This window comes from Anser cygnoides, chromosome 3 (genome assembly GCF_040182565.1).
Source record: "Anser cygnoides isolate HZ-2024a breed goose chromosome 3, Taihu_goose_T2T_genome, whole genome shotgun sequence".
In the NCBI taxonomy this organism is placed as follows: Eukaryota; Metazoa; Chordata; class Aves; order Anseriformes; family Anatidae; genus Anser; species Anser cygnoides.
The window spans coordinates 34,594,574-34,609,616 of NC_089875.1; the positions used below are offsets into that span (position 1 = coordinate 34,594,574).

Here is a 15,043-nt window from a genome sequence, read left to right on the forward strand (position 1 = left end):
CCTAGGCCTCCTCTCCCCCTGTGAACAGACTACCCACAGATCAGCACTGCCACAGCACAGCAGGGTGCTGGGAGCTCTGCTTAAGCCCTCAGGTATGGGTTCTGCCTGGGTGCTCAGCTGAGCTGTACTGCCCCAGCCACCCCCAAGCTTGCCAGGTACAGACCTTTGTCCTTCTGCCTCTTGTCCACATCTTTGAATTTGGGGATAGCTTCCACAAGTGGCAGGATATCAGCTGGTGTGCCTGCAGAGAGAGACATGCAAATGCTTCAGAGACTGAGAGGAACAGACTCCAGCTACAAAATGGCCCAGTTTTGCTCTAACACGACATCCCATATTTCCTCTCACAGCAGCTGCATCCTTGAGGGCTCTGCTCCTTATATCCTGCCATGGCTTTCTGCCTTATCAGCTCCCCATCTCTGTATCTGTGCATCTGCACGCTCCTTTCCACACTGCCTTCTTTGCCCACATGCAGTGTCCTCAAGCTCTTTACCCCTCTTTGGGTTTCCCACTAGTTACTCCTATTCCTTCATGGCCATCTTTGCTCAAGCCATTCAAAACTAGCCCACAGGCACAAATGGATGCCTGCAAAGACAGCCACTGTACCTGTCTTGACTATCCTGCCATTGTCCATCAACAACAAGGCATCAGCCTTCTCCAAAAACTCAGTCCTGTGGGTGCAAAGGATCCTGGTTTTGTGTTGGAGAACTCCAAGAATGCATTTCCGCATAAGATGATTGGCGACATCTGCATCAACAGCAGCCAGGGGATCATCAAGGAGGTAAAGCTCTTTCTCCTGAGAGAGACAAAAGACAGGGATACAGCCCCTGGCCCTGCCTGAGCAGGCAGTGCTGAAGAGTGCAAGTGCCTCAGCATGGCACACTGCCAGCACCTTTAGGCCAGCCCGATGTGGTTTAAGACGTGCTGCCAGAGCGCACTGCACAGCTGCGTGCTTCCAACTTCTCTGCATCTGACTTGGCACGGGGCGCAGCACAGCTGCTTTGCTATTTACCTGGTAAACAGCTCTGGCAAGGGCTATCCGAGCCTTCTGTCCCCCACTGAGTGTCACGCCATTTTCGCCCACCTCTGTCTGGTCACCTGCTGGTAAAATCTGAAACATTCAAGAAAATCCATTTAAAAGGGGCAGGAAGCTACTGGGGACTCAGGATCAGAACACTGGGATCCCTCTCCTGACGCCGGCAGTAACTCCTTAGGGTGACCTCTTACCAGAAATGAAGCAATGCAACAGTACACACCCTGGTTCTGCAGACAACTGGCAAGCTTGGCAACCTCTGTGTCAACAGAGTCTCTTAGACTCCAGCAGGTGGCCACATCTGAACCACCCATTGAGCAACTTCTGGTCCGAGACAACCCTAAAACTGTGCCTAGGATTTTTCTGGGAGAGCAGTAGCTGTGCCTTCAACAAAATAATGCCAGGGCCCATCCAAACAGTAAGAACAGTTGAGTTTCAATAGTTGGAAACAACTTCCATGGGCAATGTCTACAACTTCTCAAATAAATACTTTATCTTATATAGCATTCACAACTTCTGCTGAAGTCAGCAGGAACTTCTAGTGCTTGGCACTTCAGAAAACTGGGCTCCAGTTTATAAACCCAGAGGAAGAGGCAAGTTTCCTGTCAGGTGTAACAGAAAGTTCACTGGCTAACGTAGCCACAAGCTTCAAACCTAGCATACGTGCATTCCTGATGGGAGGACCACAGACTCAGCCCCTCCAGATCCCAGGGAGTCGCCCTCTGATACAAAAGAGCATCAGCTGCTGATAGGTTTTGCCTGAAAAACCCGGCAGTCAACAGCCAGTTGCAAAGAACATCTTTCCCCAGGATGAAGAACTCAGCGCAGAGGAAACCATCCAAAGTGCTACCAAAGCGACTTCACGCCTTAACGAAAAGTGGGGCTAGGCATGGTCTGGGATTGGGAATCACAGAATCATAGAATGGCTTGGTTTGGAAGGGACCTTAACGATCACCTAGCTCCAGCCCCTGTGACTGGGACACTGCAAAAGCAGGCTCAAGCCTGCAAGAATGAGAACTCCTCCCCGTGAGGCTCAGGCTGGATGCAAAAGCTGGCCGAGGCGGCCCAGGAAGGTTTAGAGTTCAGGCACTCACGTTCAGGTCCTCAGAGAGGGCACAGGCCTCCACCACCTCCTCATACAGCCTGGCATCATAGTCCCGCCCAAACAGGATGTTCTCGCGGACAGTGGCAAACTGGATCCAAGGCTCCTGTGTGGCCAGACCAAATCCTTGCTCCAGGTCACAAACGTACACTTGTCCACCTTGTCTGCAAGCACACCAGAGGTGGATGGAAAGGCAGCACAGGTGAACTATCAGCAGATCAAAACGACCTGTGAATACGGGCAGCTCTGGATGGTCCTTGCCTGCTGTGGCATGGAGGGAGAAGGCAGGGAGAAGTCTTTGGGTTACTTACTTAATGAGCTCTCCAGTGATGGCTGCAAGCAAAGAACTCTTGCCAGAGCCGACCTTGCCAACAACTCCCAAGAGCATCCCCTGTAAAGGGAAATGAAAAGGAGCAACCTGGTGAGCTAATGCACGCCGGTTTTGCCAGGTTTCTTGAGCCTGTAAGAAAGCTGAGAGCTGTCCTAAGCTAGGACTGTCTCACAAGTACAGCTGCAGAGCTCAGCACAGCTGCGGCATAAACCGGATCCCTGATATGGCAGGACACAAGTCTGCAAGGAGAGTTAACAACCAAGTTACTCTGGAGCCCAGATGTGTGCCCAGCTTAATCCTCGCCTGCAGCAGCTGTGGAAAGTAGAGGGAGTTCTTTGCCATCTGTGAGCCGCGCCTGAACTCCCCCAGCCTATTTCAGCTCTGAGAGATGTGGTATGTGTCCTGTGCCTCTGGACGAAGAAAAGATCTTGATATACGGCTCATAAGACCAAGAAAACACGTCACCCCGGCTCCTCTAGTGCCATTTTTCCTCTTGCATTCCTGCTCACCTTTCTCACTGAGAGGTTCTCGATGTGCAATTGCAGAGTGCCTGTGGATAAGGGCTGGCTGGTGCTGTCTTCTTTGACTGGTGCCCATGAAAAATCTGCACCTCGCATCTCTATGGCAGAAGCTGTACCTGAAGGGCTACCTGCAAGGGAAAAACAACACTACAACGAGAAGGACAGAGAATGACAGGGACCTGACATAACAAATACTATCAGTTTTGTTCCCAAATGGAAGAGGCAGGGAGAGGGCACAGCCAGGATGCTCTGGACCAACCCCAGAATGAGACACTCTCAGGGAGACACTGTAAGGATAACCTGGTTTTCTTATTGTTGAAGGTGAAAGGGAGCTGGTAAACGGCAGGGAAGGAGAGAAAGGGAGCAGCGATGGTTTAGGAGAGGGCACACACCCAAACCTTTCTGTCAGGCCAAGCTGAGGTTGTTGAAGGCATCATTGGCAAACCTTTGCACAGGGGAGGGAGCAGCTCGTTCTAGAGGCACGCTAATGATGGGGCTCTTTAGGGACAAGCAATGGCCTACATTTGGTAAAGAGGAATGCTCTCTGCTGCAAACATCTCCTGCCCAGAGTCCCAAGCCCAGCAGCATCCTCCCCCATTACCTAGGGCGTAATAAGCTTCCAGGTCCTGGTCCTCAAGTTCAAGGAAACGCTGGATTCGATCCAGGGAAACTTTGGCTTCCAAGGTCCCATTCAACACCCATGGGAAGCTGTTGAGGGGGAGAATGAGCATCCCTACAAGGGCCAACGCTGTGAAGACCTGCAGCACAAGTAAGGGAAGAAACATAAATCGGAGGCTGTACTTCCCTGGCATCTCGTGCTCTTCAAACAGCTTCACCAATGAGAGCCTGAAGAGCTGCAGGGAGATAGATACAGGATGTGTTCATTGCACAGAGGAGATGCCTCAGGGCTCTAACTAGGCTCTCCTAGTTACTCTACCTCGTCTCCTAGTTAGAGCTCTGAGGTATCTGACTTAGAGCTCTCCCTGCTACCCCCAGTGAGCAGTGCTGTCACTTGGGATTTCCTCCTTCACTCACCTTTGTGGCAGTGAGCTGGTGACCCAACAGAACATAGGTGATGAAGATGACAATGGAGACAACAACAGGCAGCGCTGCCCACAGGTACACGCACACGGCATCCAAGTACTTGATGGCTCGCAACTTCTGCAGCTCTTTAGCCCGGCAGGCATTTATCCTGGTGCTGAAGTGCTTCTCCCACGCATAAAACTTGATCACACGAATGCCTCTTAGGAACTCGGTCATTAGCTGCAGGCAAAGGGGAAAAATCACATCTAGTAACCAGTGGCTGCCCAACACACCAAATGCCAGCGAGGCATCTGGGCTGGGCCCAGGTTTGCAGCTGCCTCCTGCTAAGGGCCAGGCTAGAGATACTAGGAGCCATTTATTGCTAACAGATGCATAAACTCAAGTGGCAGCTCCTGAGAACTTTGCCCCTTCTCGTTCCACAGCAGCTTGCTCAGCTACCTATGCTGTGAGAGGTTCAGGAAAAGGCAAAACACGACACAACTTCACAGCTAGCCTGTGTCCTGAGCCAAGCTGGCTCACATCCAGCAGCTCAGGCATCCCTGTAGTATGCTCCCCTCTCGCTCCTGCTCTCAGGTCAGCATGTGCAGAGCCAGCTGAGATGTGCTTGTGCCTGACATGAAAGAAAACCAGAAAGAGTTCACTTAGCAAACCAGTCTTGCAATAGCTGGAGAAGGTCCAGCACATCCCGTACAACTAGATGCACCTTCTGTTAGGAAGATAAATATTTCAAAAGCTCCAAACAGCTGTGGAAGAGCTGACTGAGGGTGCAAAGCTGGAGCGAAATAAAACCACTACATCCATGATTGTTGCGTTTGTCCAGGCTGCAAGACACCTCACCACTGATAGCATTACTCGAGTAACAGAACAGAAGCATCTCTAAAGGAAGCAATCAGGAGACCCACGTTAACTGTTACACATGGAAAAGGAACCTGCAAGGGAACTTTTATTTGCCCAGGGGGCAAGACAAACATTAGAGGTTTGCTATCTTGCAGGTGGTGAACATGCCTCACCCTGAAATACTTTTGAACCACTTACACGTGCGCCCCCTCTAGCACTTTTCCCAACAGTTGTTCACCCACTTGGGATTCACCACAAGGGGCCAAAAAGCCAATGTTCCAGAGACAAATGGGCAGAGAATACCATAACAAATTCAGAGAGCTAGCAGCTGCCCCTCACCTTGACCCGTGCGTCCTTGTGCTGCAGCATCTCCTTGTTGCTCATCATGATGCGGTTGGCTATGACCTTGTTGATGGGCACAAGCAGCAGTGCCAAGGCCAGGCCTCCCAGAAAGGCTACGCCTACTTGCTGGTAGAGCAGGTAAAGAGTAATGGCAAACTGGAAGGGCAGGCTCCACACCTCATGGAAGCTGAGGCAGAAGTTGACCAACCTACTGGCGTCCGTGCTCATGAAGTTGACGATTTCACCCACGGTGAAGCGGGAAAGTCTGGTGCTGCCAACACGCAGGGCCTTGCGGTAGATGGCAGAGATGACGGCAGCCCGGACCATCAGCGTCATCTTGTTCACCTCGTAGCTGAACTGGTTGCGCAGGAGAGCACCCACGAAGGAGCCAGCAAAGAGCCCCAGCGCATAGAGCACCCCATGGCTCAGGGGCTCCTGCCGCGACTCCATGAAGTTCACCAGCAGGTTCAGGAGCAGAGGGCCCGAGAAACTGAGCAGGCTGCCGGCCAGCTTGAGAAGTCCCAGCAAGTAGAAACGAAGCCCAAAGACCGCATGAAGCACTGAGAAGAGTCTCACAGGCTCCTGGGCACGGTGCAAGCTGTCCCGGACATCGCTACTCCCGTCGCCTGCAGCAATGATTGGGCTAGTAAGAGACACTGTCTCCTCCTCTACTTGGTGCAGAGCTGCCTTCTTCTGCCAGCAGGCATAGAACCGATCACAAACCCTGGCAGCCTGGAGCTGGCGAGGAAGTAGATAGACATCCTGCGGCTGGTTCAGCTTCCACTGATAGCCACGTTCCATAAGAGGGTTCATCCAAGCATAAAAGAAGCATGAGAGCCAGCTCTCCCCATCTTCTGCCACTCGCTGCTGACCCGACAGGGAGGTGCCTGGCTCTGAGATGAGCTGGTCTTGCTGCCAGGAGCTATTGATGGAGAGGAATTCGTGCCTTTCCGTGGTGGGTAAGAGGTAGCTAATCACATACACTAGCAGAGATGCCAGCTGCAGACAGAGAATGGTGAACCTGGAGGAGACAGCAGGGTGGGCAGGGGACCAAGCTGTCCCCCTTTGGCAGTACCAGACCAGCGTGATGATGAGAGAAGGTAGGGGTAAGAGAGTGAGGAGAGCCAGGGCTGCAGGGCCCCTGGTAGAGCCATGAATGGACCTGCAGAGCATGAGCAGAGCGACGCCGTGAGTGAGCCACGTCAGTGCGGCGATGCCACTGGCCAGCACTTCCAGGTAGACAGGGCCCAGCTCCTGCTGAGAAATTGTGGCTGGGATTATATCAGCGAGGAACAGGCCAGTGAGTGTAAAAGAAGCAGCAATTCTGCATCTCCAGCCTGGCCGGCGAGGCACCCCAGAGCCAGATCTAGAGGGAGAAAGAGCAGAAAAAACTTCACAGTTGGTATTCCATCACATCTCATGACAAGGAGAGTCAACACTCTATTTTCTTTCCCCCCTCTTCCCCTCTATCTGTTCATTCTTAATTAATTTCTTTGTATTCACTTCCCAATTTGTAACCTTTGTATTCCCCTCCCTAGATTTGTAATCTTTTCAGACCGTAGGTGTTGCTAAACTAGAGCAGGTCAATAAAGTCCAGTAAAAAATCAACACCAGAGATTCAGATACCGTGAATAGCCTTTATCTACATAAATTTGTTTGCAACTGTGATATGTTGTGGTCAAATCAGACTCCAGCCCTTGAAGATTAACAGAAAAGTATATTTAACATTTTGATGATCAAATTCTTTGTCACATTTCTAATCCTTGATTTCTCTCATCTTTGTGATATTTTCTCCAGAAAGATTTTTTTTCTCACTCCTGGTTTCAGTGATGCTGTTTAAGTAAAGTCCATTATCTATTGCCCAACAAGAGATTTCATTATCACTTGCTTCATTATCATTTGCGGCCTTTCAACATTGTCATGTTTACAAATTCAAGAGAGTAAACAGGAAAACTTTTTTGTTTCTCTGAACCACTTATTACCTCATGTATATCTTCCATGCCACCTTGGATTTACATACTCTCCTGCAAGACCCCCAGTTTTCCCAATCCCCATTCACTGAAATTCTTTTCGCTTATTTTCTGTTTTTCTTTTTTTTTTTTCCTCAGTATCCTCTCTATTTTCTCTGGATTCCTTTCTGCAGTGGAGGGACCAGAGCTGGACACAGTACTCTGAATTAGGACAGATGCTGACAAATGTAATAGCATTGCAATATCATGTTGTTCTCTAAGGACATACTCAGTACATTACAGAGAGAGCTAATTTCCAGCCTTTCCACCCCGCCTCCAGCCCTGCACAATAATCAAGAGCTAGACGAGTTAGTTGTCATACCTGGGAGTGCCAAGGAAGCAGGCACTGACCGCTGCAAGGATCGCATGAGGAATCGCATTTAACGTCAGCTGATTAAAGCAATGCCCAACGCTGCCACGGACCCACAGCGGGAGCGGATCTTCCGGGCCGGTGCCACACAAGCCTGTCAGGATGTTCTCCATCTCTTACTGGGAGCTCCTAGGGTAGGAAAGTGAAAGGAGCGTGAGGCACGGGCCAAGCACAGCCCCAGCCGGGGCGGACTGTGACACGAAATGAACCTAGGACTAGAAACAAGTTCCTGGGGCGCGCAGGCCAGGCTGGGCTATCGCACGCCTGCTGTCTTATCATCTCCTCTGCGCACTGATCGAGCCCCAGCTCAAGTTACGCGCTCTCCTCAGGTCACCCCGCTGCTCTGGCGATCTGAGACTTCCAGCTCGCTCCCAGGCCGAGGGTTTCACGGCCAGCTCGCCCTCTGAAATCACCTCGGGAAGCACCCACCCGCCCGCGCCCCTCAGCAAAACACAGCGAGCTGCGCACACAAGCCCCTATCGCTCACACCCCTCCACGTCTTCACAGGGACTCACGCCGGGCCGGGCCAGCAGCGGCACTGGCGGCCCTGCAGCACCCCCGGCCCGCCCGCACCGCCCGCCCCGGCCCGGCCGAGCCCTCCATGCCCGCGCCCCGCCGCCCCCGGGGCCGGGAGCCCTGGCGAGGCCCCGGCCCTGCGGCCCGCTCCGGCTCCAACCTCTGCCCCCCGACACGACACGGCCCGGCCAGGCCCAGGCCGCCCCGCGCCCCCCCTGGCGGCGGCCTGGCAGCGGTAGCTGGGCTCATAAATGAGTAATTAATAAATAAATAAATAAATAACTGCTTTTAAGGGCATAGCATTCGTCGCTTGTGGCCCACGGTACCGCTACAAGAGCGCTCTGCCAACCATAGTTCAGTATAGCCGAAGTTGCGGAGCTCTCCTAACGTAGTAATAGCCAGATAAAGTCAGAAGAGATCATTATGTTAACCTAATACAGTCATCTGAACAACGCAAGCTGGAAAAAAAAAAAAAAAATCTACTTGGTTTTACCCATCTTGTGCTCAGTGACTATGTCTGGAACATAACACATGCAAGTGGCATCACAGAATATGAGACTCAGCCTTCATCGCAAGAGTATGTTGCATTATCAGGTGAGTAAATGCTCAGCTTCCCGTCTGAGGCAATAACATCAGAAAACATCCAGCCCTAACCCCTCCAAATTGTTATACAATAAGTGTATGCAGTAAACTCGGCACACATCCTGGCAATTGTAGCTGCTACTGGTGATTTTATGGCAGGTGCTCTGGGTAATTCATTTTTCCCAAACCCTCCCTCAGTAATCTCTCTTGCCAGGGAAAATTAGTGTATCCCTGTGAGTAATTCATCACAGGTAGCAAAATTTTACTTTCAACACACAGCTCTTCAGAGGGACAATAAAGCATTCTCAGAGCCTGGAAGTGTTATCAGCAGGGTGCCAAAAAAGCAAAGTGTCAGTGACATTCCTGTCTAGGAAGACACAACAATCTGGTCAGAGGCAAGAGCAAATGCTTGGAGGCCACAGTACCCTCTAATCATGGTTTCCTTCAAAGAAGCAGGATAGAAAGGCATAGTAGTAAGCAGCTGGCACCACCAAAAGGCTTTTGCTGTGAGCTTATGAAGCAGGAGAAAGTATGGGAAGACCTGTCAGGGCACCTGCCATCCCTACAAGAATCCCACACAAGTTCAGAGACTCCTTCCACACCAGGCTGCTCTTCTCTGATTTCGTTCTTGCCATGTGAGAAAAGGTCTTTTTCTTTTGGTCAAGCTTTGTCAGTTCTCCATCTTCTCCACAGATTTTCAGGACTGGGGACCATCATATCAGAAAGTCAGCTTTCAGGTGGAGACTGAAGACATACTACTCCTGTTCTCAGAGTCCTGCACAGAAACCTAATTGGTGTGAAGACTGTACTATAAAGAGGAACAAGAAGGAAACATTCACTGTGTTATTAGTTACTGAGAGTCCTTATTGCCTTACAATATATGAACCTGAAGAGGGGTCAGAATTTCTGTGCAGGTCAACCTTCGTGCTGTTTTCCTAAATCTATATATATGTATCCTTGTTTAATTGTTGTCTTTGAGGATTCTGATTTCTCAGAGTCCTGAAAGTAATCTTCACTTGTGTGTCAGAGTTGTAAAGCTGCCTTTTTGTGTTCAAGTAAGCTACTGATCTGTATACTAGGAGCATTTAGATCATCTGGTCCTTCTCCCACAGGCTATTCAAAGGTTTCTAGAATAAACTTTCCTGTAGAGGCCTTGATAGTAAGTATTATGTTCTTTACACTCAAGGAAGTTTCCCTTCAAAAAATGAAAGGAGCAAGTTCTTAAGACAGCAATTTCTTAAGACAGTTCAGATATGAGGATGGAGCATGAGCTGCACAGAAGTGAAGCTTTCAGATTTCGTCGTTCCAGTATTTTATTTCATTCCAAATGGGGAAAAAAAAAAGCCTCCCCCTGATTCTGTAAGAAACCAAAGAAGTTCTCAGATATCAGGACAAAGAACATCCCCTCTCCCTTGAATTAATCACTCTCAAGAGTTCTTCATTTCAACCACATTGTATTCTGGCATTCTCATTTTGTGTGCTGCTTCTGCTTGCTCATCTCTCCTAACCTCTCTTTTAATCTTCAAAACCATGAATTTCCCTACATGGACTGAAAGATGGACAGCTTTCATGTGCCACTGAGAATATTAATCCACCCTAACTGATCTGAAATCACTGGTGCCTGTTCTGCCTAAATATGAGCAAGGCCAGCATTTAAAACATTCCTTATTTTCATGCTTCCTGTCGGCTATTTCCTCTCTTCCCGAATATTGCTGCCTGTGACATTTACTGCTACGTATTTGACTGATTTAAGATGTGTCATATGAAATACAGGCTTGTGGGTGTATTAGTTACAAAGTACCTTGCATACTATAAATAATCATGCACCTGATATTTATCAAAGAATCAGAGCATTCAAATGGAAAAACAAAAAACACACCAGGTTTGATTTAATCCACCCCCACAGTCCAACACAGGTCAGGTTTTACTCATCGTCTATTGGCTAGAGTTTTTCAACAGTCTAGACTGAAATATCTACAGTGAGGAAAAGCAATCTGGCAAAAGGGAGATTGTCCCCCACTTCTCTTATGAATTTATTTTGTAACAGATTACTTAATACCCCTCCCAGGACTGGGGAGTCAGAGAAGGAGTGTAGGCTCCATGCCCGTTCCACTTCCCAGCTAAAAGTAAATATTGAATTGAAACAGAAGCCAGTCTAGACAAGCCTTAAATTCAGAAATATCAACCTTGTAATTATAGATGTAAAATCTCTGAAAGCAATTGTCTATTTGGATGCATTTTCTGTGCCTGCAGCCAGGGCTCTCCTATCAGTTGAACCATCCTCAAATTCCATGACATCATGACCAAGAATGGCTTGATTACTTGGCTCAGCCCAAAATTTTTCATGAATGGGCTGCTTTGCCTGGACCTGAAGACAACATACATTTTTCACACTGCTTTCCATGGGGGGAAAAAAAAAGAAAAAGCAAAGTTCAAAATAGAGAGGAGAATCTTACACTGCACTTTCTCACAAGATTACTCATTTTATCACAAAAACACAGGAATTGCCTGTCTTCTTACTAGTAACCCAGCATTTTAACATTACAGGTAGTGCTGCATGGCTGCCTCACACCACTGGATATATTCTTGACTTAGATGTACGAAGGTAAAAGATTGTAATTGACATGTTTTTCTCTATACTATTTTTTTAACCTCAAATTAACCTGAATTAACATTAGATCTGATTACTGTTTACTTGTTCATATAGAGCTACTGCTAACTTTTCTTATTCTGTTCTTCTATTTCTCAATGCCTTTTGCTCCTGTGACTTTCTTCCTTGAGGCCAAACAAGAATTCAGAGGCACCTTATTACCCCAACTTTGCCCTCAGCATCCAATTAGCTAAGCAGCTCCAAGCAGCAGCTAATTGCAAGTTCCTCTGACCTCCTCTGATGAGTTTTGGAATTCCAAAGAGCAGTTTGGGAGATGAACTGGTAGCAGAGCAGACTGACTGGCACCTCCTTTGTCCGATGAGAGTCTGGACCATCAGTTGCATGAGTATTACAAAACTCTACGAAGCAGGTGAGGACCTTGACTCATTTTTTCAAATCCTGGATCAGACTATAGCACTTTTTATTGCAAAGAGATGAGAACCCTCAGTTTCCTCTATGCCATTGGGCACAAATTTTAGTGCTAATCTTAGTATTAATTTAACTGAATTCTACTGTGAGTGCTCAGTTCGTTAAAAACTTGATTCAGTAAGGCATGACTGAAAAAGGACACTATAGCAAGTACAGAATGAGTCTAATAGTTGTAAAGTGATGTTCAGTAAGATAAGAGGGTGCTACAAAATGCTAATGAACAGTAGTCAGTCAAGTATGTTTTGCCAACAAATGGAATTTTTATCTTCTGACCTTATTTAAAAAAAAAGCACACTATAGCACATACGCTCTTTGCTTCTTTTTTCCATTCTTCCCTCCTCCAGTTTACTTGCTGACACATAGTGAAGTTTTAGTGAACTTTCTGATCTGTTAGTGGCATCTGGATTCCTTCACTTTCCAAGCACCACTTAAATCTCTCACCATAAGCCACCAGGACACCTCCTTTACACCTCCTTTGGATACAAGGCCAAAAGAAAGTTAATATTTAGATGTTCTAGAACTTTGCAAAGACATTAGATACTATATGCCTAACTTTATATAGAACCCAACATGAAAAAGAAAAAACAACTTAGTGGTTTTCCTGGTTTTACAGCTTTTTACCTTTGACTGTTTTGAAATCAAATTGGTTTAACATTTTTTCATAGAATCATAAAGGTTGGAAAAGACCTCTAAGATCATCTGGTCCAACTGTCCCTCAACCACCAGTGTTACTCACTAATGGATTAAGGAAAGCAACATAACAGAAAAGGCATCCAAAGCCAAATGAATCAATTTTCCCCCTTTTTAAGGCTGTTTTTACTTATTTCAGTCATTGAAACTGAGTACCTGACATAGACACTGAGGCACAAAAAATATGCCATTTCTTTTAATAAAAAATCTGAATACACCTGTGCTAATATATATTCCTTATAGTAAGAAACTGTTTGGGTGCCATTTATGATATAAAACTAGAGGAGAAACCCCCAGAGACACATCAGTTTTGTAGTTCTCATAAAGCACAACCCTGTGCCTATCCAACTGTTACCATCTCTGCTGCCTGGGGTACTTAGCTGGAAAAGGTTCAGTATTAATCGCCTCCACTATCGTTACATTTTCCATACACCAGAAACAGATCTGCAGAACACTGTGCACTTCAAACATGAAATTTATATCCCAGGATACTTGTAATTCAATTAAGGTCACTGATGAACATTAACAACCACAGGAGAGAAGGGGGAAGAGTAGACAATGGTAACGGAAAATAAGATAGTCTTTATATATCTTCTGCCTATTTTGATGACTGGAATAGCTGAGCATATTTCCTGAGCCTGTGTAGTGGTGCACTCACTCAGAAAATGTCAAGGTGGGGCAGTTACTTTTAGCATGCAGTTGTACCTAACCACTTCCAGCAGAAATACCTTGTTATATTACCAGACAGACCCCCACCCATAAACCTGATGTTTCTTACTGCTGCTTTAAGTAGCATGCTTCAAATAGTGTGTTATGTTCTAGCAAATACATTCCCAAAAAAACAAGGATAACCCCCTCCCCCAAGTCTACCAAAAGTGACTAGGTCTTCAAATACAGGGGCTCATGACACCATAGAACAGCTTGGGTTGGAAGGACCTTAAAGATCAGCTAGTTTCAACCCCCTTGCCATAGGCAGGGTTGCCACCCACTAGGTCAGGTTACTCATGGCCTCACCTAACCTGGTTTTGAACACCTTCAGGGATGGGGGCATCCAGAGATTCCCTGGGCAACCTGCTCCAATGCCTCACCACCAGTGAGGAAAGTGACATTTATATATTAAGGAAAAAAAAGTTTAACAGATGAAGCTTCTTCTAGTTCCTAACCAAGATATAAAGGCTCATGAATTTGGGAAGTGGATTTTTTTATGGAACCTTCATTTCTCTACATTCAAAGAGGAAATTGTATTTTACTACACCTGATCAGTACAGCCTGTTGTCTAGCTGCAAGCCCATCCCAGTTATTCAAAAATACTCTTCCTCCTCACAGTAGCAAGAAACAGGAGGAACACTTCATGCTTCACTTACAAGCAAGCATCAAAACAGCCACACTTACATGCCCGCACTGACCACGGACAATAGCAGGTGCCCAGGTGAGGAGGCACAAGCCAATTCCTTCCCAGTCCTTCAGAAATGTACCGAAGTGAAGGCTCAGCAGCCCCAAAGCGGACAAACAGCCCCACAGCAGGGAGGAAGCACCAACCCCCTTTGCCTCTTGCCTAGTGCCAGGCGCTACCAAGGCTCCCCACAGCCCCCTCCCCTCCTCCACCAGCCGCTCCCCGGCCCCTGGGACCGGCGGCCTCGGGGGAAGGAGGCATCGCCCCGGAGCGGCGGCAAACAGGACGCGGCAGCCGCCCGAGCGCATCCCCCGGGGAGGGCGCAGCGCCCCTCACCAGCCGCCCGCCATGCCACAGCCCGCCCCGCCCACGTGACCGCCGCCCGGCGCCCGCCATTTTGTGCGGCCGTCCCCGCCTCCCCCCTCCCTCCCCCCCGCCCCTCCCGGGGCTCACCCCGCCCCCCCCCCGCCCCCGCCACTCGGGGCTGCCGGGCTCGGGAGCGCGCCCGGGGCAGCCGGCGGCGCGCACGCGCGCGCGGGGGGGGGGCGGGTGCCCCCGCCGCGGGGCGGGGGGGGGTTGGCGGCGGCGGAGGGGGGGGGGGGGGGACGGGTCAGGGGAGCCGGGGCGCCCGCGCAGGCCGCTGGGACCCCCGCGCCGCCGCCATCATGTACCGCTCCGGCAGCGGCCGCTCCGGGCCGTCGTCCTCGTCTTCCTCGCACCGGCTGAAGGAGAGCGGCTCGGCGGGGCCCCGCGCCTCCCGCTCCGGCACATCGGGGCCGGGGCCGGGCCGCGGCCGGCCTCCCCCGCCGCCTCCGCCTCCCGCCGCCGCCTCCGCCGCCGCTTCTCCGCCGCGCTGCGCTTCGCCCCGTCCCCCGCCGCCGCCGCCGCCGCCGCCGCCTCGCCGCCACCGCTCGCCGTCGGGCCACCGCGGCGCCTCCCGCCGCTCCCCTTCGCCGCACCGCAGCCGGAGGTTGCCGTCGCCGCCGGGAGGAGCGGGGGGCCCCGGGGGCGGCCGGGGGGGCCGCCGGGGGAGCGAGCACGGAGACGGCAGCGGCCGGGTGAGTAGCGCCGTGAGCCCCGCCGGGCCCCCGGGGCCGCTGCCCGGTGCGGGCCGGCTGTCAGGCCGCGGGGAGGCCGCGCCCGGCACCGGGGCCTCTCCCTCCCCGTGCGGGACCCCCCGCTTCTCAGAGAGCCCGG

General features: G+C 50.0%; 2 protein-coding genes and 1 long non-coding RNA gene across 17 annotated transcripts in view; 2 read left to right on the forward strand and 1 right to left on the reverse strand.

Annotated features, from left to right (window-relative positions):
• The window catches only part of ABCC10 (ATP binding cassette subfamily C member 10), a 27,892-nt gene extending 13,237 nt beyond the window's left edge, over window positions 1-14,655 (reverse strand). For 9 of the 13 annotated variants that reach the window (XR_010830216.1, XR_010830214.1, XR_010830213.1 and 6 more), the window contains exons 1-10: window positions 7,539-8,000; window positions 5,205-6,573; window positions 4,020-4,247; window positions 3,586-3,742; window positions 2,973-3,112; window positions 2,444-2,523; window positions 2,125-2,296; window positions 1,010-1,108; window positions 604-793; window positions 164-241 (exon numbers count right to left, since the gene is read on the reverse strand). Coding sequence is in view for 9 of the 13 variants with exons in the window: in XM_066993862.1 (XP_066849963.1) it covers window positions 164-241; window positions 604-793; window positions 1,010-1,108; window positions 2,125-2,296; window positions 2,444-2,523; window positions 2,973-3,112; window positions 3,586-3,742; window positions 4,020-4,247; window positions 5,205-6,573; window positions 7,539-7,699 (2,674 nt within the window). In the remaining 4 variants the exon portion in view is untranslated. Of the gene's footprint in view, window positions 1-163; window positions 242-603; window positions 794-1,009; window positions 1,109-2,124; window positions 2,297-2,443; window positions 2,524-2,972; window positions 3,113-3,585; window positions 3,743-4,019; window positions 4,248-5,204; window positions 6,574-7,538; window positions 8,001-8,262; window positions 8,345-9,237; window positions 9,464-13,845; window positions 14,060-14,517 lie in introns of those variants that run through there. The other 4 variants (XM_066993859.1, XM_048080101.2, XM_048080102.2 and 1 more) reach the window with 4 other exon arrangements.
• Window positions 8,482-11,600, forward strand: LOC106029730 (uncharacterized). Its single transcript, XR_007169493.2, has 3 exons — window positions 8,482-8,696; window positions 11,232-11,289; window positions 11,466-11,600. It is a non-coding gene; the product is annotated as an uncharacterized lncRNA (long non-coding RNA).
• ZNF318 (zinc finger protein 318) overlaps window positions 14,422-15,043 on the forward strand; it is a 26,099-nt gene continuing 25,477 nt past the window's right edge. For all 3 annotated transcript variants that reach the window (XR_010830211.1, XR_010830212.1, XM_066993858.1), the window contains exon 1: window positions 14,422-14,904. Coding sequence is in view for 1 of the 3 variants with exons in the window: in XM_066993858.1 (XP_066849959.1) it covers window positions 14,512-14,904 (393 nt within the window). In the remaining 2 variants the exon portion in view is untranslated. The remainder of the gene's footprint in view (window positions 14,905-15,043) is intronic.